At 48.8% G+C, this 21,209-nt stretch overlaps 1 protein-coding gene across 8 annotated transcripts in view; it reads right to left on the reverse strand.

Annotated features, from left to right (window-relative positions):
• Positions 1–21,209, reverse strand: part of FMNL2 (formin like 2) — a 144,151-nt gene that overhangs the window by 53,803 nt on the left and 69,139 nt on the right. For all 8 annotated transcript variants that reach the window (XM_042783776.1, XM_042783780.1, XM_042783779.1 and 5 more), the window contains exons 2-4: positions 12,672–12,755; positions 3,813–3,893; positions 598–674 (exon numbers count right to left, since the gene is read on the reverse strand). In XM_042783776.1, coding sequence (XP_042639710.1) covers positions 598–674; positions 3,813–3,893; positions 12,672–12,755 — 242 coding nt within the window. The remainder of the gene's footprint in view (positions 1–597; positions 675–3,812; positions 3,894–12,671; positions 12,756–21,209) is intronic.

Raw genomic sequence — 21,209 nt, forward strand, 5'->3', positions numbered from 1 at the left:
TTAAGCTGGAAAGAGTGCGTGATCATGAAACAAAACACTGAAGGAACCTTCTCAGCTGATGCGCCAGCGCTGAGCCAAAGCAGAGAGGTGAGACCGGCGGAAACGCAGATGGGAGCAGCGCGTTCCATAAAAAACTGAAGCCTCCATGATTCTTTTACTTTTGCTACTTGAGAGGAATTTTGTGCTTTGTAGAAGTAAAATACTGGGAATATTACTCACAGCCAGACTTCATGAACTGCATCATGTTAAAGCTATAAAACAGCATGGGGGTTTTATATATATATATTTATAGCTGCAGTACTATTACTGTTCAAGACAGAATCGTGCTCACTGCTGCTTTGACTGACTTAGGGTAAACAGAAGCTGACTGCAATCTTCTCGCAGCCTTCCCAGAGATGTGGATGAACCCTAGCATGAAAGGATTAAAGCAGAAATATCCTCCTGAGATGCCCAGCTATCCCTCAGCTAAGCCCTTCAGGCTTTAATGATCAATCAAGTGGTATCACTGCTTGGCATGCAAAGAGGGATTTTCTCAAAGGCATCCATCAGTAGATGCAAAAGAAAAATCTCAGACCAGAGGACATCAAAAATTCTTACCCAATGTGATTTGTTCTTAAAGAAATTTCCAGTTCTCGCAGTACTTGAGTAGACTCTTGGACTCGTCTTCTGAATTTCTGTAATTGAGCAAGCAGGCAAAAATAGCAATTAGACTCATGTGATGTTATTAAAAAAATCAACATCTCACACAGTGCAGAATGAATAAATTAAACATTAAGGTAAACTGAGAACCCCTCTAAATCCTGAGGAATGCAGCAACAATAGTCCGGCAGTCAACAAAAACACGCTCAGAAAAATAACTTCTGTTCCCATGCACATTGTTGAGTTTCCAGGATTAAGAAAATTGAAAGCCTGCAGATAAATAAACATTTCTCTACAATACAAGCTTTGTTTTAGTATCAAACCCTCCACTGAGAACTAACAGCATTTGGGCTTCATTCTCAGCCTGGTGCTTTAATCTCACTTTCGCGAGTTTACACCCACACCAAAAAACCTGCCATGATTTCTGTATAATTACCAAATCTGTGGGTGCGAGCCAATAATGAAATACACATGTGCTGCCATCTGCATGCTTTAATAATCTGCGCATGCTAAATGGCATCTGCAAAATCAGACGCTGGGAAAAGGCCATAAAATGGCAGAAGGAAAACACCGCAGCGGAAAGGAGATGAGGTTTCGTGTCATCTCCGGGTGAGAGGAGAAAGGGCAACCTGGCAAAACCTCACTGGGACGCAGTGAAAGCCCCAACCCGTGGCCCAGAGCAGGTACTGGTCATGGCAGAAGACCTCTAAATGCACACCAACTCGTCTCGAGTCGAGGCAAGCAGCTCCTCTCCACCCTCTGCAAAACCAACCGGCCGCAGGGCCTCCTTCGGGGTGCAGACACCTCTCCCAGGTGGAGAAAAACTCATCTTCTCTCCTGCCTGGTGCTCCCAGCCCGTGGAAAGGTACTAAAACAGCTGGATAAATTATTCCGGAGCAGCTGTTTTGGTAAATTCTCACTCGTGAAGTGGATGGACAATGATAGTCATCTTGGAGTTGCAGTACCTAACGGCCAGCTTGGTCCTCAGTGATCACACGCACAGACTTGATGTGCTTGGAAAGGGCTTAGAAACGCTCAGGACGCAAGCAACGCTGCTGCTGCGAGCAGGACCACGCTCTGAATACTTGGGGAAAAAAAGGGGTTGCTCTCAGTGCACCACAGGAAACTCCCAATAAAATCAAGGGGACTGCTTGGCAGTTAATAATTCCCACGAGTTCATTTACTGAGGTGAAGATGATGAAAGGGTAGGATTTACCTTGCCTTGCTGACCTATGTGAGAATTATCAGCTGCCTTTTTCACCAGGGTTTTATCACATGCTTTAACACCACAAGTTTAATCACAAGTTTAGCACCACTGGCTTACTTGAGGCGAGACTAAATCCCAGCTCAAAAAGCCACTGGCGGACTGAAATAGATGCCTCACAGTAAAGTCTTAGTAGACACAAGGCACTATTAATTTTTACTTTGAAATAGCTGGTTGAGATCAGACATGCAGTTCCTCTGGATCTCAGTTAATTAGCTCAGAGTACAAAAACCCAGTGCCTTCTCTCCCCAGAGAGCTCACACAATTTAACTGCAAGCACTATAAAACCTTACCGCTCTAGAAAAAAAGGTGAAATACTGATGGAGCCCCCTTCTCTTGGCCACGCTGGGGATCGTCAGCAAAAACACTGACACCACCTCACTTACAGCAGCAATCCTGGTAAGACAAACTCTCCCCACAATGTCGAGCATCCATCCAGAAGCCCATTTGTAAATCTTTCCACCTCGCAGCCCAGGCTGAGGAAAGGCTGCTGGTGATACGGAATAACGCAACAAAAGAGAGGAACTCAAGGGAGTTATTTTTAGGCTCCTTCAGTTTTGTCATTTGTCATGGGACTCTTGTAATGGTACTAGGGTAAGAAAGGCTTCAATGTGTGCCCACGGAGTAACCACAGAGCAAAGCCAAACACTAAACGAATTTCAAAAACCCTTCAGGAGAAGAACACAAAGATGCCTGTTCACCGTTTTTTTTTTTTAAAAAAAAAAAAAAACCAAAAACAAAAAACCACTATAATCAGCTACAGGCAAATTTAAAGGTTTCCTACGAAATGATTTCCTACTCCTCGTTAGAGCCTCCAACAAGAGAAGCACTGTCAGAAGACATTACTGCAGCCCTGAAGACACGAGCTAGCAAGGAGTCTTCACGAGCTCGCGAGGAGGTGCAGCTCTGCCGGAGCCGGCCCTGGCCTGCAAGCCCCGTGTCAGGATGCGTATTTTACCGCGGGGCACCAACCTCAGCTCATTGTACAGCAACACAAAGCAGCGATTGTTGAGGACAAGGCAGAGCCAGTCAATGGCAGGATCTGCTATGCCCTCGCTGCTTTTTTTTGTTGGGATTTTAAAAAAAAAAAAAAAAAAAAAGCTATTACAATTATCAACACAGGATATAAGCCGATATCCGAAGTGGTTAAATACCAGAAGTTCAGCGATGATCTTCTAAATGGGATGTAGGTTTACTGTCATTCTAAAATCCTGGAGGCTATTACTAAGCCCATTAGGGAAGTGCAGAAATATCAGAAGCAGCCACAAATACATTCAGGGATGCACGGCGTTCGCATGAAAGGCCAAGTGAAGTGCCTGAGTCTTTCACGAGCGATTATCAAACTATTTTGGACAAAATAATACGCAAAAGGATGGATGAGGCTCTGCCACGTAAATACACCCCAGGTTACGTCTTTATTTCACAGCCCTGAAACCTCAGATGAGACTACAAGCGAGAGGTGAACTGGGCCAGCTGTCCTGAACTTGTGTCACACAAATGCCAGAGAAAAGGACGCAAAACTTCAACACTCCCTTCACATGGGTGAGAAAAGTGCCACCCGACAGAGGTTTTATTCACCACCAGCACTGCCCACGTGAAAAGTCAGGCCTAGAGTCCAGCTCAGCGATAACCTGTCAGACTATTTATTGAAGCTAAAGTTATTAAAACAAGTTGCTTCCTGGGTCAGATGGTCCTTTCCTTTGAGACATCTGTTCTCCTTTCTGAGCTCTGAAAACCGCAGCGCCTTCCTAATTTCTCTTGGCTTCTCCCTGCAGTTTGTTCCATCTCCGAGACTCTTCTCAGAGATTTTGACGAGGCCTTTTACACAAAGGCAGGAAGCAACCCGGACCCCGGGACCATCCTCGCCGAGGAACCAGGGATGGGTGAGAGGAAACGGGACGCTCCTCACCTTCCTGGTTACAGCCGGGTCCAGATAGCCCTTCAACTTCTGGATGTATGTATGGGGAGGATTCTTCACTTGAAATCTTTCCTGCAAAGGATACAAGAATAAACGTCAGCCATTTTATAACATCTTCTATTTTTACTTACTATATATACAAAATGCATGCACACACATATATATTTAAACAGCCTACATTTATAATATAGTTTCACATGTACATACAGCATATTCATAAGTACATAATCTATGCATATACAATATGCATGCAAATAAAATGTATCTTGATATTCTGAAATTTGCTACTTAAATAGGATGCATAAAAACATACCTTACATATTCAATGACAATTTTGAATTTTAGCTACACATACAAACACACACATCTGAAATAACAGGCTTTCTGCTAGCCAGGAATATTGAGAGGAAAGAGAAGTGTTAGAAGAGCGGACGCGTGTCCATGTTTGATTGCAAGCCATCACCACAAAAGCCAAGACACCTTTTTTATCACTTGGAACAAGCCTAAAAACACACCGCATGGTTTAGTTGTGGGGGAAGTCTCGTCATTTCATTGTGCAGATTCCAGAAAAAGGAATGTGAGAGTAGTATGTTAGCAATAAACAAGACATATTTTAACTCCACGGTATTAAATTGGATTGTCTTGGCCAGTGGTCCACCAGCTCCCACCCCAGCTCCTGGTGATTTGGAGGGTCTCCTTCAGCACCTGTGGCACAGGAGGGCAGAGCTGAGGGATCTCCAGCGTGGTGGGAAGCACGCCTGCAAGTCCTCCCAAGGCCACCATTACACTTACCAGGGCAATTATGGACCAGCCACCCCTCCCCATCCCACTGAGAAAGCCTGGGAACCTCAAGGCATGGAGGAAGGCAGGTTCCAGTGATGGTGGGCTTTATCCATGTAAAACACCTCATCACCCCCGCCTGCTTGCCTGCTTTCTGCCGTACACGTGCCTGATCTCCCCTCCCCATCTCGCTCACCCACTGCTAGCCCAGGGCCAAGAAATTCCCACCTGCCTCCGAGACTCGTTCCTCACCAGAGGTTTTCCCAACGCCTAACCTCACAGGAGGGCACTTGATCCAGCACCAGACACATTCACAACTGAATTAAAGATTCTGATGGCGAACACAACGTCTGCGAAGTTTGTATTCTGAGGGCTGCTTGATTTTTGCTTGCTTTACCAGTTGCGTGGCCAGCTTGAAATTTATCCTACAAAAGCGGCTGTGAAACACGAGTTGTTCTACGAGCAGTATGCTGTGTCCAAACCTGTTAAGAGCATTACCAAAAGTTCTGATACTATTTGTATCTTGGAAGAATTTAAAACTATTCTGCCCCTTCCCTTGAGGAAAGATCTCGTAACAATTTCCTCCTGAAATTTTGCATTTTATAACTGATATCTGAAACCTCCCTTTATTAGGTCAGGATGCAATTTTGACTACATTATCTGAAAGTTATTTCATAATGAATAGGACACTGCTGCCCAGTTGCCAGAACGTACTGTCTGAACACCAAAAGTTGTTCCTGTTATTATCTTGCTGCTTGCTGTAAAAAAAGTAATTCATCATGGTCAGCAGGAAAAAATTAACTAAAAAATTCGCCCTGTGGTGCACCAACCCCAGGTGAGAGCTCTGTAAGGCAGACAGCAGACGTTTTTTTTCCTGGTTTACAACTGGATTTTTTTTCCATGCAACCTCACATGTTGGGGCCAAACACAGCCCTGGAATTTGGCGATTCCTTTTTATCTAAAAAACAGTTCAGGAAATACGAAGCTGTTGGTTGCCAGCTCCTCTCTGGCCAAAGTGAGAGCGGGGGTGTTCGCCCTGCTCCACCCTCACCCAGCACCAAGCCCACCGCCGTGGCTCGCTCTCGGCTCTCTGGGCACAGAGCCTTGGAGCCAGTCTCACCCCAACTGGTCCCCGTGGGCCAGACGGTCCCTTTCACACCCTTCTAATTAAATTTGCTGCTGACTGGAACCGCTATCGGTGTGTTGGGAAGACAGACGCGCAGAGTTGCAGATGGGTTTGGGAACGGTGTGCCGAGGCTCCGTCACGCAGCGCCGGTGGCAGAAGCAGAAATCATCTGCCACATCCCAAAAGGCACGCAATGGTCAGGCCTAGCATCCGGAAAATGGGAAAAGGAACATCCACAGATGTTGACAGGGACTTTAAAGGAAATAAAATTTAAAGAAAAAAGAAAAAAAAAAAAAAAGCACATAAAATAAATCAGTTAAAAGAAAATGATAGAAAAGAACAGAATAGACTAGACTATTTCAGTTAGCAGGGAGCTACAATGATCATCTAGTCCAACTGCCCAAGTATCGTAATTCATGGCTTAATTTTTGCCCTTTTTACAGTCCACTGTTAGGACAGTTTCTCAGACTTACAGCCCCCTCAGGATAGTGTGGACTGTGGCTTTACACTGGGCATAAATGTAAGTTATCTGGAAGCCATTTCCATCCATTAACCCATTTTAAAACTTCTTCAGACTGGCAGACAGACAAAAAAAGCACTTTGCTGTAAATGAGAATCTGGCCCACTGTAGACTAGTAGAGAATTAATAGAGATATCTGGACCTTGGAGACCATCGCTGTTTCTCATTTTCCCCCTCAACAGTTTCATATTCGCTCCAGAGACGTTACAGCATTTGAATAACCATGTCCTTCCCTACAAAAACCACGAAGGTAGGAGTGTTTTCACTGCGTCACTTGATAACCGTGTCTGAATATTATTCTTTGCATCTGCAAGTGAGGGAGCGAAGTTCTGGAGCTCCAGGACGAAGGTCCACTCCTGAAGAGCGGCGGGCGATGGGAGAGCACCAGCGAGCAGCCTGCTCCCCCTGACAGCAGAGTCCCAGACTAACAGTGCTCCACATTAGCTCTCCTGTTTATTCCTCCCCTTTCCGGGGGTTCTCTCATCCTGATGTAGCTCTGCTGGGTTTAGTCTAATCCTCCAGAGAAGCTATTTTATAGATTTATTTCTCTTACTAACTGATCAGCCATCATCTGCTAAAGTGACAGGAGATTTTCCCAGCTGCCAGTTTTAGTATCTGGAGCCTTCAAAATTAAATTCTTAAAGAGGCTCAGCCGCACATTCAGTAGGCTGTGATGCAGATACTCTATGGTTTTGTTCGTCATTATGTATTTATATAATAATCTCTACAGCGACTTCATTAAAAAAGATGCTGCTCGTTAGTGTGTAATGGAACTATTTGGGTTGAAGGACCCAAACCAAGAACCACTTGTGGGAAACATCTACTAGTCCCAGAAACATTTTTATAGCCCCTTAAAGTGTTTTTTCTGCTTTGGAAAGCCAGGAGGGATTAGCCTTTAAACTGCCCTTTCCTGGCTATGATTACTGTCTCGGTTTACCCAGCTTTGACTGTTTTATATTAGAGGCTGATACGTCGCAAGCTGCAAGAACCAGGGCTCGGTGCTGCGCAGCGACGGCAGCCCAAGGCTCCCCGATGCCTCCGGGACACCCCCAACGTCTGCTTGCAGCCACCATCCTCCCAAAAAAGTGGACGTGCTGCCAGAGCTCACGTGGGGTGGCCCGGTGCTCGTCGGCCCAGCGGGATCACAGTCTGGTATTTCACTTGCCAGGGATGCTCGAAGTGACTGGGCAGGTTGGCCAGCTCGGGTCCTCTCAAGGTCCTCTGGTCCTTCTTGCGAGCATTTACTTCCCCATAGAGACAAACACGCTTCCCAGCTAACACGGAGGCACTGCTCTTCACACGTAATCCACTTGCCGTAAATAACGAGTTAAAAACTACTGCTTTTTCCTGTCTGCTCCTCCTCCCCTCTTCTGGCAATTTGCAATCGCTCACTGGCCAAACCCGCTTTCAAAATAGGAATTTATACAGCAAGGGGTTTAACGCTATGTGAACGAGGAGGTCGGGGAGTTTTACCACACACATATAAAGTTTAAAATCCCTCTCTGGGTCTCCCAACTGCACTGAGCAAAAAGCATAAACCAGTGGGTGATATCACGACTGGGACACGGTGGCTTCCCCTCCCGGTCGCGCCAGGACTGGGCCATTCAGACACAACAAAGCTAATAAATCCCGATGAAACCTATTTTATCTCCACTACGTGACTCATATAAGCACCACCACTATCTACAGCCCTGAAAGGAGAAAGGCACAGACCAGCAATAACTCGACCCTGCCTTTGTCAGCACCTAGAAAACAAACTAACTTAATTTCCCAAGGATAAAAGGCCCTTTCTTACTTGAAAAATTGCTGAGGAGTGGTGCTATAAGCCAGCACGACAGATGAGAGCAGAGAAGCACACGCAAGGAGCCAGCGGCACCGGAGCAGAGAGCAGGGAGGTGAGCTGGTCCCCAGCACCTCCCTTTGGGGTAATAAATGGTGAGAACTCAGGGGAAAAGCTTGGACGCGGGAGCATGACACTGCTCCTGTGCTTCTTTTACCAGCACTCCCCAGAATTAGCACTTTCTTTTCTGAAGGATACCAAAAAAAGGGGGTTGGGGGCCTTCACTTCAGCAGCAAAGATGGACTGCCAGGTTTCTGCATCTCCTCTTCCACGTGATCCTACAAAGAACTCGACACATCTCTTGCTCACCCAAATCTGGAAAATGTATTAATTCCCTAACCAGGAAATTGTGACTTTTCCAGAGATCTTTTGCTTCCATTCAGGACATTTTCTGCATTAGTGGGATATGTTATTATTATTATTACCCTCACTAACCTCTTTCCTTCTTAGGGTTCATACAAATTAGGTAAGCACACGTCTCACCCGACCCGGTATCCGGGCCTGTCGGAATCGCCAGCAGGCAGGCAGCAACGGCCAGGAGCGCATAAAGCACACGGGTGGTGAACGCTGGTGGAAGGAGGAGGACAAGCAGGGCTGGAGGCACAAAGACGTCGTAACCGTGGCGCAAATTTCCACCACCCCTACCCCATCCCACACAGCCCTGGAGGGAGCAGCTCAGCCCTGGCCCCAGCAACCCCCGACAATATGTCACTTGATAGGTCTTATTATGGAATGCAATGACAGCAGCCGTTCATCTCTGCGCTAATTAGGGGGCAGAAGGATCCTTTTCCACCACTATTAATTTTCTGCAAAACAAGGTCGCCAGCGCTTCTGCAAGGAGCCTTGGACCCCGCGTGCCCCGGGCACAACCTCTGACTGCTCCATTGCTCGCTCTCCAAATTCCAGTGAGCCACCTCTCTCGGGGCCAGCAAGGCAGATAAATGAAGCCGTGAGCACCTCTATCGTCCGAAAGCTGGCGAGTTCAATAAAACACTGGATACCCCATATTTCACCCACAACAGGGGACATTCAGTGGTCTACAAAACATTTTTTTTTTTTTTTTAATGCAAAGACTCTCAAAACAGAGCTGTAAATGGCTACTGAAGCACGTGCAAAGATATGGAAGACGCTTGGTTGAATGCTGTCCAAAAACATCCAGCTCTCTGCCGCAAAAGGGTTAACGGCACCGTATGGTAACACTGAGCGTGAGGTGCAAAATCCAAAGGACACGCAGATATCTGTCGGCGTTCCCCGGACGTTACCGCCGCGGCTCTGGGCGATTACGCTCTCAACCAGTCTGTGGTGCGTGATCTCACCAAAAAAAAAAAAAAAAAAAAACCAAGAAAAAACAAAAACCCAAATAAAAATTCAAAATAGCAAGGAGAACCTGCCTCCCTCCACACCTGCTTTACGGAGGGGAAACACCGTTTTGCCTTTGCAGAGGTTGATGAACAAGTGGCAGAGGAGGAAGGGGCGCAGAAGCAAGCCTGGCTTAAAGGGTGTGCGGATGTGTGGCACTGGCCTCCTACAATATATAACAGCGCTTAGCGATTAACATTTTTGCCTCATTTAAAGAAGGTTCTAACCACTACAGCCCATGCTTGTCGAGCCTAAGGCTGAAGGAACCCCAGTCCAAGGGTACCCTCTCCGGTTTCAGATGTTATCCTTCCCCAGGCTATCTTGAAGGGTGTCTATTTTTGACAGCCTAACCTCAGAACATCGTATTTCTGTGCTGGGGCTGCCCACCAAGCAGCGAGCCCCGGCAGCCCTCCCCTCCCAGGGAAACATCACCCCGCTCTTTGGCAGAGCCGGGGTTTCACCCGGAGCTGGAGGGCTCGGGGACCAGCACGACACAACCTTCCCACCCGGGGCTGTGCACCCAACAGGGCCCATTCCTGCCCACTTCTTAGCCACGAGCTGAAATAAACCCTTGGATGTGAACCGCGCCACTTCCATCTTGGGTCTCTTGATTTGTTATTCCCCACACACCCCTCCGGTGTCTCCAAAGGTGAGGACATGACGATGCCCCTGCCACAATTTGCCATTAGAGGGCAATGAAGAACTTTGCAAGATGTCCCCAGCCTCTTCCCTCAGCACCTGTGCCCCGTCAGCAATGCCCCATGGCACGGGGCTGGATAAAGAGGCCCCAGAGTACACCAAAAGCACCGTGCCAGGAAATGGTGCACTCTTCCCCCCCGGGATCCTTCCCAACACTCACACCCCCCAGATCACCACCCTCAGCCCTCTCCAGGATGAGCAACAGGTTTCCTGGCTTTGCTCTTCTCCTCTTCCTCCTTGTACGCTAAGCCTGAGAGGTAAGGAGCAAGCTTTCAGGATACCAGCAGCAACGCTCAGGTGATTTGCAAGGACTATAGACAAAGAAACAGAAAATACCACACGGGAGGAGTCCTCCACATCCAGCCCAGCAACCCTTCCAACAGGTCACCACAAAGTGCACAGTCCTACTCATGGCAGATTATTATTACTGTTGTTGTTGCTGTTATTACTATTACCATCATCATCATCATGAGAGCGGCAGTTCCCCACTTTTGTTAATCTCACTTCTGCAAAAGTGTGAGTTTATTTTGGGGGATGAATTCTCTCCTCTAATATTCTCAAAATATTTCACAGACAAATGGCCAAGATCCGCTTTGCAGACTATTTAGAAAACATCATTTAAGAGCGACCTCTGGACACTTTTTCCGTTCAGATGTAAGTTGAAAACCAGCACAGTGGGGTAAGAGTTAATTTCCTCAAGCTGTTGCATTAATTTACATCCTTAGTCCTTCACTAAGCAAAACCAGGTGAAAACGGTGCAAGGGGTGATACCAATAGAGAATAGCAGTTAAAATTTGCATCCAAACTAAAAACATACATTCTGTACAACATCTATTCCTGGAAGTACTTTTAGCATCATAATTAGGCGGACAGATATAAATATTTCACACCCCATATGGTGTATTACGGTGCTTTTACAGACACCTGCTCCAGGCTGCTCTAATTTACAGCAGCTGGCAAGTGGGAGCCGCCACAAATCACAGGCACGCAGCCCCTTATTGCCCGAGCACCTCCCCTGGAACGGTGGCACACCGGCACCTCTTGGCCCCCTCGGGACCCTCACAGCAGCCTTCCCTGCCTGCCCTCTCCAAGAAATGGGGAGCAGACTCGTCCCAACCCGGGGGGTGGACTCACGCCTTGTGCAAGGAGCTCTTAAGAGACGTGATTACCCCAGATTGCAATTTTCCTGCGCTGCGTTTCCATCTGCTCATCCCTCCCTGCCTCGCTGCGGAGCCGAGCAGTGAATCAGCGGCAGCTGCCAACGCTGCGAAGGGCGGATCAGCTCCGAGGTGGGAGCTTGCACATCGGGGCTATGATCTAACTGCTCCTGCCTGCCCCGCCGCCAACTCAGCGCAAAAGACAGCACGCAGACTCCGGCACAGAGCTCGCACTTCTACGTGCACGCTCCGAGTGTGCATGCTCCAGGCAAACGTCCATGAAACAAATCACTCACAGTAGATTAAGTAATTTGTTCAGTGCCTCACTAAACCGAAACTTTAAATAGTTCAACGCTTTACATTCTCCGCACAGAAAACTCGTGGAAAAAAAGCAAGTCATTCTTTCTTCAGCTTTACTTCAAGGTAGCTGATTTTATCACAGACTCCACCACTGTAACAGCTACATAGGAAGTCTCCCATAAATCTATTTCTTAAAATGTTCCTGACCTCACAGCGTGACTATACCTTCTGCCAAACTCTCATCCTGGTACTGCTGTGTTTACATTTCAATGAAACATCCCACTTTCTCAGTCCTGGATCGATTATTTTCATTAGCAATTACTTTGGAAGTTTACGGCAGAACCCGATTTTGCTGTTGGCTCACACCCCCCGCCCCCCCCCCCCCCACTTTTGCACAACCTTTTGCAGGCTTCGCTTTCTCTAAAGGATGCTGTTTCTGTTCACATCTCACGGCAGAGCCCACCCGCTAGCTGTTCTATACTGCTGCCAAGTCTGCACGCCACAGCAGAGCTCACCCACCGAAGATGCCGCACAGAATACGGCGCTGCTTAATCCGAGGTTGCCGCTCAGCCTCTGGAGGCAAGGAGAAATTCAGGCTGCCTCACCGTTCGCCTCTCCTTGAAGGCAACAGCTACCACCAACTGCGACACCGGCTCGTGATGCGGAAAGCCAAATGTTCATTGGGTCAAGACCATTCGTTCACGTTACAGAGGTCAAGGCAGACCAAACTCAAAGCACCCGTGGAGAGGTGAGTGAAGGTCATTGTCCCTGGGTTTGTGGCTGGGCAAAATAAGTAGCATTCACTGCCCAGAGGAAATGGGCACAGGGGTGATGGTAATATCAGAGGGGAATTGCACTCTGTGGTGAAAAAGGGCATTGTTCCTCCAAGGTTTCTATGTGTCGTTACCAGTAATGGAGCATAAGGCCAAAGAAACGAGTGTTTGAAACCATTCAAGTACTTGTCCCTCTCTAAGATCGCTCTCTAAGCCCAAGGACACTGCCGATGAAACCCAGTTGGTGCTCTCAGTGGGATGGATGTCTGCCAAGAACACCTCCAGACCTCCCTTACCTGGTCACAGATGAGCTCCCACTTCTTCTCGTTGTCGTACTGCCGCAGCAGCCGGGCTTTGTCGGGCGGCAAGTTCATCGCATTCTGCAGAGAAAGAGAAAGCAAACGTGAGGGACCACGGAGGGCTTGGGCTCTGGCGGAGTCAGACGGGAGCAAACCGAGTGGCTGCGGTTGCTTTAATTGTTTTCTTTGAATTCCTGTTGACAGGATCATTCCGAAACATTCCCTACAAACGGCACCTTTGCCCCCAAAAGCGCCAGTGAATCGCAAGGCGCCGAAGGGCAGGGCTGGGGACAGCAGAAGGCCAGTTGCCTCCAAAGGAGATGCGGAAATGCCATTTCCTTTGATTTCAACAGCAGGACGTTATTCAGGTTTCTCAAAGTCACCCGCGTGCAACCTTATCTGGATAACCCCCACGCGGGAGGCAGGACTGCTGCTGCCCATCCTGACGTCCTCGCACACGCAAAGATAACAATCTCGAGGCAGCGAATGACAACCTGCAGCAAGGAGCCAGAAGGCAGGGGAGGAGGGAGGCAGCAATTAGGTGATGCCTATTGTTTGCTGGCTCCTTTGATGTCAGCTGAGCTGTCTTTCCACGGGCAGTAGTCTGGGGCAGGGCAGCCCAGGCTGGCCACTCGCTCTCAAGGCAGTTTATTTCCCGAGAGGCCCCGGCGTAACCGTTGCGCTCACGCTCCCGGAGAACGCAGGAAGGAGAGACAGCTTTGCAAACCCCAAGTCTGGAGAGCCTCCCTATCCACCGTCCCAATAAAAAAACCCGCTGAGCACCTCTTGGTCTCCAGCACCTCTCCAGCTCCAGCTCCAACACCCCAATTAACCCTTCAGGATCACAAGTGGCTGGCGGGCTGTCCTGGACCGCTGCTGGGGTGGGAGCGAAGCGCCGGGCGGTCCCTGCGGCACTGCCCAGCACAGCGGGGTCAGACCGGTGCTGCTCACACCTCCAGCGCCGGCAGGCACGGCCCTTCCACGATTAATTTTAAAAAGGCTGCAGGAGACGTGAAAAGAAGCCACAACCAAAGGGCTGTTGAATAAGCCTGCAGAGAAGCAGCAATCAATAAATCGGCGTTTAGGTACCGAAACACTCTGCTCCAGAAGCACGGATCTTCCCAACCTGTGCGATAGGCAGTTTTACAGATTTAATAAAAGCAGGCTGTCCTGGGGATCCTCAGAAACACTGTCTGCTACAGCCGGACTCACACAGCCTGGGGCGCAGACCATCCTCCATTTCCTTGCACAAACCTTGTCCCGGGGAACGAAAGAGGGATGCGGATAGCCCAGGCTGCCACAAACACCAACAAGAGCCTCTGCTATGATCAGCCCAGTCTGCTTACCCTGAACGGCACGTTGTAAAATCAAAATTTAAGATTGAATCAGTCCCCGGACAGGGACTGCAGGCTCCAAGGGCGATCCCCGTGCCGCCGGGACGGTGAGTGTAGCACTGACGGGCGCCGCAACAACCGGGCGAGCTTTAGGGGATGGTGGGCTTTGAAGGAGAGCCGCGAGGTTAACTGGCAGTGGCTGGCCCCGACGGCAAAGCTTTCCAACACTTTTTGGGTGGCTGAGCCCTACGTCCCCATCGCAAAGACAAGGCTTTCCCCACCCGTACCGCAGCGCTTGCGTACAACGCGGGATTACCTTCCCCTGCACCTCACCCAGGACTTTCATGCCTTGGTTGCTTTGCTGATTTGCAGACCGGGCTGACTCTCAGCCCAGTTCAGCCCTGGGGGGAAGCAGCCACAGGGCCAGGGCCGCTCCTGACCCGGCTCCCTCGCAGACGTCGTTTCAGATTTCCCTCTCGCTGGGTTTATTTGTGCAGCCCGGGCTGGAAAGCAGGAGGGCTCGGGCGTGATTCAGGAGCAGATGTGGCATTGCGGCCCACGGGCAGCGATGGCTGCGAGGAGGCCGGGCGGGGGAGCGGAGGCTGCTGCAGCCATCTGAAGCACCTTCCCTCCCTGCCAGCACGGGAGCACGGGCAGGAACAGCGGCTCAAACACCGCCCTTCCACGTCTTCGGCGGGACAGCAAATGCCTCTCCTCAGCGGGAATACCGCAGACCCCCAAGGGTCTTCCACCTCCTGGTCCACGCGGGACCACCGAGGGAGGCGAGGACAGCGTAAGTCTCCTGCCAATCTCACCATCTGCGTGTTCCTGAACTATTTATGTCATCCCTCAAGACCTTATCTCCCTCCATCCCAGCTCAGGAGTGCCACTCGGTCCTGGGGATCCCCTCATCGCCCTGCTGCTGTGATGACTATTCTTCCTAAAGCTTGTTTTTCATCAGATAACAAATATTCTTCCTTTTGCTCATCTGTGCTGTCATGTTGGCAGTATTTATAGGCTGTGATCATATCTATGCTTGATTCTTCTCTCAGTCTCTCACCATGTACCTTATCAGTTCTACTTACCATTTTAATGCACTTCTTGGTATTTTTCCTGGGGCTTCTTCAAGCACCACTCCTTACCTCCGAGGATGCAAACATATTTCATAGCTACACTAAATCTCAGCTGTAGGAAAAGCTTCACTGTTTACCTACACTCCTTGTCAAACTCTGATCTTCTTACAGCTAATCAGCTTACCCAACCAGGCTGGCGCTTGGACAAGAAACCTGCCTGGAAACCTTTGCAGAATTCAGTCATGGCAAGAGTTCAGCAGGGATGAAAGCCTGAAACAGGGAAAACAAGACCCAGGCAGCAGGTTCCAGTGATCTCATCTTGAAATGAATTAAATCTGAGCTCATTCTGAAATGTGAACTCCTTCGCTCCACGTCGTTTTGCTGCCCACAACCATTTCATGTATTTCAACAATTACTGCAATTCACTTCAGATACCCCCCTGCCCTGCTCCGACAGGTGAAGTTATTTATTAATACGCTGTGTGCAACCAGGTTCAAATCCCTGTGTGTAAGCAGTGGATGATTTGTACCTACTCACTTCTCAGTAAGAGGTTGAAAGCGGTTTTGAAACCTGCTTGTGTGCAAGTCCATTACCACGCTACGGGCAGGACCCTGGGCTGAGGCAAACCACGGCGGGTCACCCCAGCAGCCCCTTCCTTCATCTCTTCTGGAGGGAACTGGGAAGGAAACTACTGCTTCTGCTGCCTGCTGCCCCTCTGGCTTCATCACTCATGCGGGAAGGAGGGAATGCACTTGGACCGGGGCTTTTCACGCTGGCAGAGGCAGTTTGACATTAACTTTTACGTTTTACACATAAATCAGTTTGAATGGTTTTCTGAGCAACTGGATCAGATTGCACTCATTTACTGGAAACTACCGCAGGATGTTCTCACTCCCAACCTGAGGCTCTCCGATGGTCGTGCAGATTTATTCCCTTCTCCCCATCCCTGAGATTTCTGCTGGAAGGGATCCCCTGTTCCCCCGGAGCTCCCCATCCTTCGGCTCGCCTCTTCTGCAGCCCCCCAGGCCGGTGCCCCAGCACACTGGCCCTGCTCAACGCCTCCGCTAAGCCTGTCAGTGGTTGTACCAAACAACCCTTGTTCCTTTGTACAAACTAGCGCAGGTGTAGATCATACCTTCTCTAAAACCTGGAATAACGCTGTTCTTCAGCTGGTCTTAGTGTTAACAACGTTCCCTGCTGGAAAACTCGTTTCTAAACCATGGTATTTTTACTTAAATGGGAAGCAATATATTTTCTTTATGTTCATACATGGCATGATACCAATTGGCTTTCTAAAATCCAAGTGTGCTAGATCTAATTGCATAACCTGTAGCTGTTGCATCAGTAACTATGGCAAAGAAGGCTACTGAATTGGCTTGGCTTGACCTTACCAGTTGCAATAGCTTTGACTCGAGTCATAACGAACCAGATGCATTAGTAGTCTGGATTTCTTGTTCTCTGTGGATCAGTGAAATGACTCACAAATGTCTCCTGGCCACTTCCAGCTCTTATATGACTATGGGCTTCACACATACCAGCATTTTTTAGTTAACTACAGGACTTGTGATTTCTCCCTCCATCTAATTAGAGTTCACTCTTTGAAGGCCTTTGATAGCGTAACTATTCCACTCCTGATACAATCTAAATCCCTGCCATTGCCAGAAGGGATGGCCCCGCTCTCTCCTCGCCTGCCTGTGTCCCCAACCAGGTCATCCCTCACTGTCCCTCATGTCACCACCAGCACTTACGCAGCTGGAGGCTCTCCGCCAGCAAAGCAGACTGCCATCAGCTCAGGAAGAAGAACTGCACCTTTATACTGGACACCCACCTTCCATCTTGGGCCATAAAAGACCATTTCTTTTAGTGGCAGCTGAAGCAGCCCCTTGGGGTTTTGCCCCTTGCACCCTGTTGTTACGCCGGGTCCCTGCGGAAAACGCTGACGCCCACCGGTCCTGGGCAAGCATTGGTGCCCGGGTGAGCTCTGCAGCTCCCACCGACTCACAGCCTTAGGAAATGAGTCCCGTCTTCCTCACCGTACTGCAAATTTCCATTCCATCTAGGACTGAAGAGGGACCAAAAAAAAAAAAAAAAAAAAAAAAAGCAAACCTCTGGCACATCATTCTGCCTCGACGTCTGCGAGGCAATAGGAAATCGGTGCGCACCACCGCTTTACAGCCTCCGAGTGATGTTTCCGACCCCTCAGAAACACCTACAAACGCAGATCTGGAGCGCTGCACTCAGAAGGAACCGCAGCTAGATCCGACACGGCATCGTGCTGTCTGCAAGGGCCCGTTTCCAATCATATTTTGGCTCCAAAAACACATAACTTCTCTTTTTCCCCACAAATTCCGAAGTTATTCATGTCTACTGCTACATGCCAAATAATATAGGTAAGGTTTCCATTCCGTTTGCTCTGGGTTGGCACTATAAAGCTAGAACTTAATCACAGTAGCAGATGGAAAACCGGGGGAAATACTAGCAGACCTACAAAATATGAAATTGCTTAAGAGTTAAAAATAAAACCAAGGGCGCATCAAGGAAATATATGTATTTTTAACCTATGAAATAAAGCCCAGCTCCATCCAAACTGGCAGCCCCGCCAGCGTCTCTGCAGCACGGGGCCAGATGACTCGGTACCGGCTGCGCACCAGGACGTGGCGAGCTTGAGCCTCGTCCCGAGGAGACGATTTCACCCGTCTCGGTGCGAGAGCAAAGAGCAGCAGTCCAGCCCGGGGCAGGAAAATCCTCGCTCCGTCCCCGGCAGCGGCGCGATGTTCTGGCCACGGGCGGCCGGAGGAAAGCAGGACGCTAGTGCAGGCGCCTCAGCTTTGCACTTCACGTGCCACCCCCCCGAAAAAAAAGAAAGCGACTGTAAATACAGCTTCGTCGCTGCCAGCCGAACCACTCCATAAGTCAAGGTAAAAGCTGGGGATTGCTCTTCGCTGCCCTGTTTGAAACCAATCAAATTCTGTGCCGTCTACTACGACCCGCTGGCTTGATGGTTGTAACCTTCCTACCCCTGCCCTCCAGAAGTCTCCATGGAAAAGCAGTTTCCAATCAGGTTTTGAGTCGACAAAGCATCTGAAATGACTCCAGAAACCGCGTAGGCTCTGCTTACGCTTTTTGGCACTGAAGTCGCCTTTTGGGGGCCAACCTGCAAGAGCTGGGCACCACTGCCACGGCACTTGGCCTCCAACCTGCCCCTCGGGGATCTGCATGCCGTCCCCTTCCACGAAAACGGGGCTGCTGGTGGCCCCGGGGGCAAAGCACGTTATCAACATTATCCGGAGAAAACACTAAAACAGCAGCCCACGCGCTGCAGAGGGAGAAAGTGCCCAACTGGCTGAGTTTATTCACGTCGCAGAAATATCAAAGCGCTCAGCAGCATCTGTGGTTTTGCTAAGGAAAGGACCAGCACGCAACCACGGGTTCAAACTGCAGACCAGGTCACACCGGCATCGGCACCGCACGCTAGAGGCTGGCGGTGGGATGAGTGAGCTGCGTTTTTTCTAACTTATTCCTCGTTTTAATGGGAATTAAAAGGCTCAGTGTTTTGGAAAAGAGGCGTAGCAGCAACTTGACTGACTCAAAAGCATTGCTAATTAATAGCAATAGGCTGTTGCTCTTTCTTATTAATCTTATCATCTTTAAGTCTAAATCCCTTTTATTTATGATTCATGGCACTAAAGTGCTAGCAAATTTATGATTCATGGCACTAATGTGCTAGCAACAAACATGACCGAGTCCTCCTGATCCATTTGTTCCCATGAATGGCCCTGCATGCGTTAGGAAGACAACAGGAACACGTGTACCCCTAAAATATGAGATATTTCCACCAGCCGGACGGTGATGGCAAAAGCCAGCCCTGCATCACGCCAGGCAAAGCTCAGCCCGGCCAGGCAAGGCTGCGAAATTCAGAGCTGGAAGGTGGCAAAATTTAAAAGCCACTTCAGCAAAGAGTTAAACTTTAAAGCGTTAACTTTAACTACGAGAGCAAAAAAAAAAGAGTTAACTTTAAATGAAAGGAAGTAAAACCTAATGTGCAACTCCAGCATCTCCAACATGGCAGGTCACTAATCCTCCAGGAGACACGGCAGAGTAACTTCTATTCCTGAGACCTAATTCCCAGCTCGCTTTCCCCTCCCACCCTTCCTCTGGATTGAGATTATTCCTGATTTGCACTACTACCCAAGAGACAGAAAAATAAACCTGGGTAGTTTTTGGCTTCACAACAGCACTGATGATGAAGATCAGGGCTTTAATACATTTAAAACAATATTCTTGGCCCTTGTAAATTAGATTCAGATTTACATACCGACATCAAAGCTCTGCTCACTACTCCAGCAATAGCAGACTTCAGGGACCCCTTATCCTCACCTGGAATTTCCTACTCTGAGCTCATTCTCCAGCTCTTCAGTTAAACTTCCCAATTCCTCGCAGAGTTTCCTAACAGCCACGACTATTGCCTTTTGCCTCCAGCTCTCCTGTTTTTATCTCCACTCCTTTCACCATGATAAGCTGCAATCTTAATTTTTTTCTGTGTTACAGTCACGGCTGTTTTAAGGCACAGCCTGAACTATTTTAAGCTTTTATTAATATCTAGTGAGTTGTTACAAAGTAAATACAAAACTAGTTGGTAAGTCAAATCCATACCTCCCACCTCCATAAAACTGAGACAGAGCAGCCCCCTTCCCTGGCTAGAGCAACCCCGAGAATGGAACACCGGCTCCTGAGTGGATCCAGGTTTACTTCTTGGCACTGCGAGGTGCCTACGTCTTCCCAGAAGCTAGGATCCAAAAGTAACCACATTCCAAAAATAATAAAAAGAGAATGGAAAGCAACGTAACACGCAGTTCAGGTCTCTTCATCTACATTCAGAAAGACACTGGCTTTGTCCCCCTTTACTGTCAGGTATGTACGATTTCTGAGTTTGTGAATGTTCCTTCACATTTTCCAAATTTAGTCGGTGTGAAACCAGTTGATAATGTTACACAGAGACATCTCCTTTACTGAGCAGAGGATGCGCAGGCCGCAGCGACGAGCCAGGGCTCTGTGCTCATCCTTTAAGGCTCGGACGATGACGGATGACGCACAGCTACTCGGCTCTTCTCCTCCTCTGCTGGGATAACCAACTCCAGAGCAGTTTGATGGTGACTCGGGCCCACGAAGCTGTCACGAGTGACACCTCCTTACTCACCCCACTCACTTCAGTTACTCCTGACTCGCCGTCTACTAAAGGTCTACAACGTCTAAAGCCTTAGTACAGCATTTTTTCATCTCAAAACACTCCCCGGGTGAAACACACACCGACCAGATCACCCCAACGCCGCGACGCAGGAGGTTGGAGACAATCAGGTCTCTTTAGCCTGGGATAAAACTCTGTAAAAACAAGACCCTGGCCCCAAACTCGCCTCATTTGCCACTGCTGGAGAAGGTCAGCTCGCAGCGCTGCCAAGGAGGAGCCCCCCTCGCCCCTTCCCTCACCCTGCCCCTAACTCTGACCCATTCTGCAAGGGAAAGAAAGAAAAAAGTCTCTTGCCGACTTCAGTAGCTGCCTACTAAAACAACCCTTGGTATTTCTGTACAGTATTAAAATTTAATTCCAGGCCCCGGCCTGTAAAAGAGCCCTTAATATTCTCCTACAATATTAAAATTTAACTTTTTGCAATTTTCTGTGCTACTTAACTTCTCAGTCCTGCTCCGGTGTGTTTATTTAGGAAAGCTGGAGGCGAGTGAAACAATCTCAAAGTCCGTTGACTTTACGAGGAATCCAAGCTAGGCTAAAATTAAATGTACTTATCATTCTAATCTTCCTCCTTCTTTTTTGGTTGTTTTTTTTTTTTTTTTGGGGGGGGGGTGGTGTTTTGTTTTGGTTTTTTTTTTATTTATTAAACCAATCTTTGATCTGAAAACACCTGTGCTTTCACTGCACGGGTCCTTTCTCCTCCTAAACACAGCCTGGCTCTGCAGGGAGAGCTCTGGGAAGAGCAGGACCAGACTCACCAGCACGGGGTGACTTGCTGATGGCTGCAGCGTCCCCGCTCAGAGGACACGGCCCATGCTGGGGGGTGGGGGGGGGTCACCTCGGCCCGGGGCTGCCCTGGGGACACTCGCACGAAGCTCATCCT

Source organism: Tyto alba, unplaced genomic scaffold (assembly GCF_018691265.1).
Source record: "Tyto alba isolate M040663 unplaced genomic scaffold, T.alba_DEE_v4.0 Super-Scaffold_7, whole genome shotgun sequence".
NCBI classification, from domain to species: Eukaryota; Metazoa; Chordata; class Aves; order Strigiformes; family Tytonidae; genus Tyto; species Tyto alba.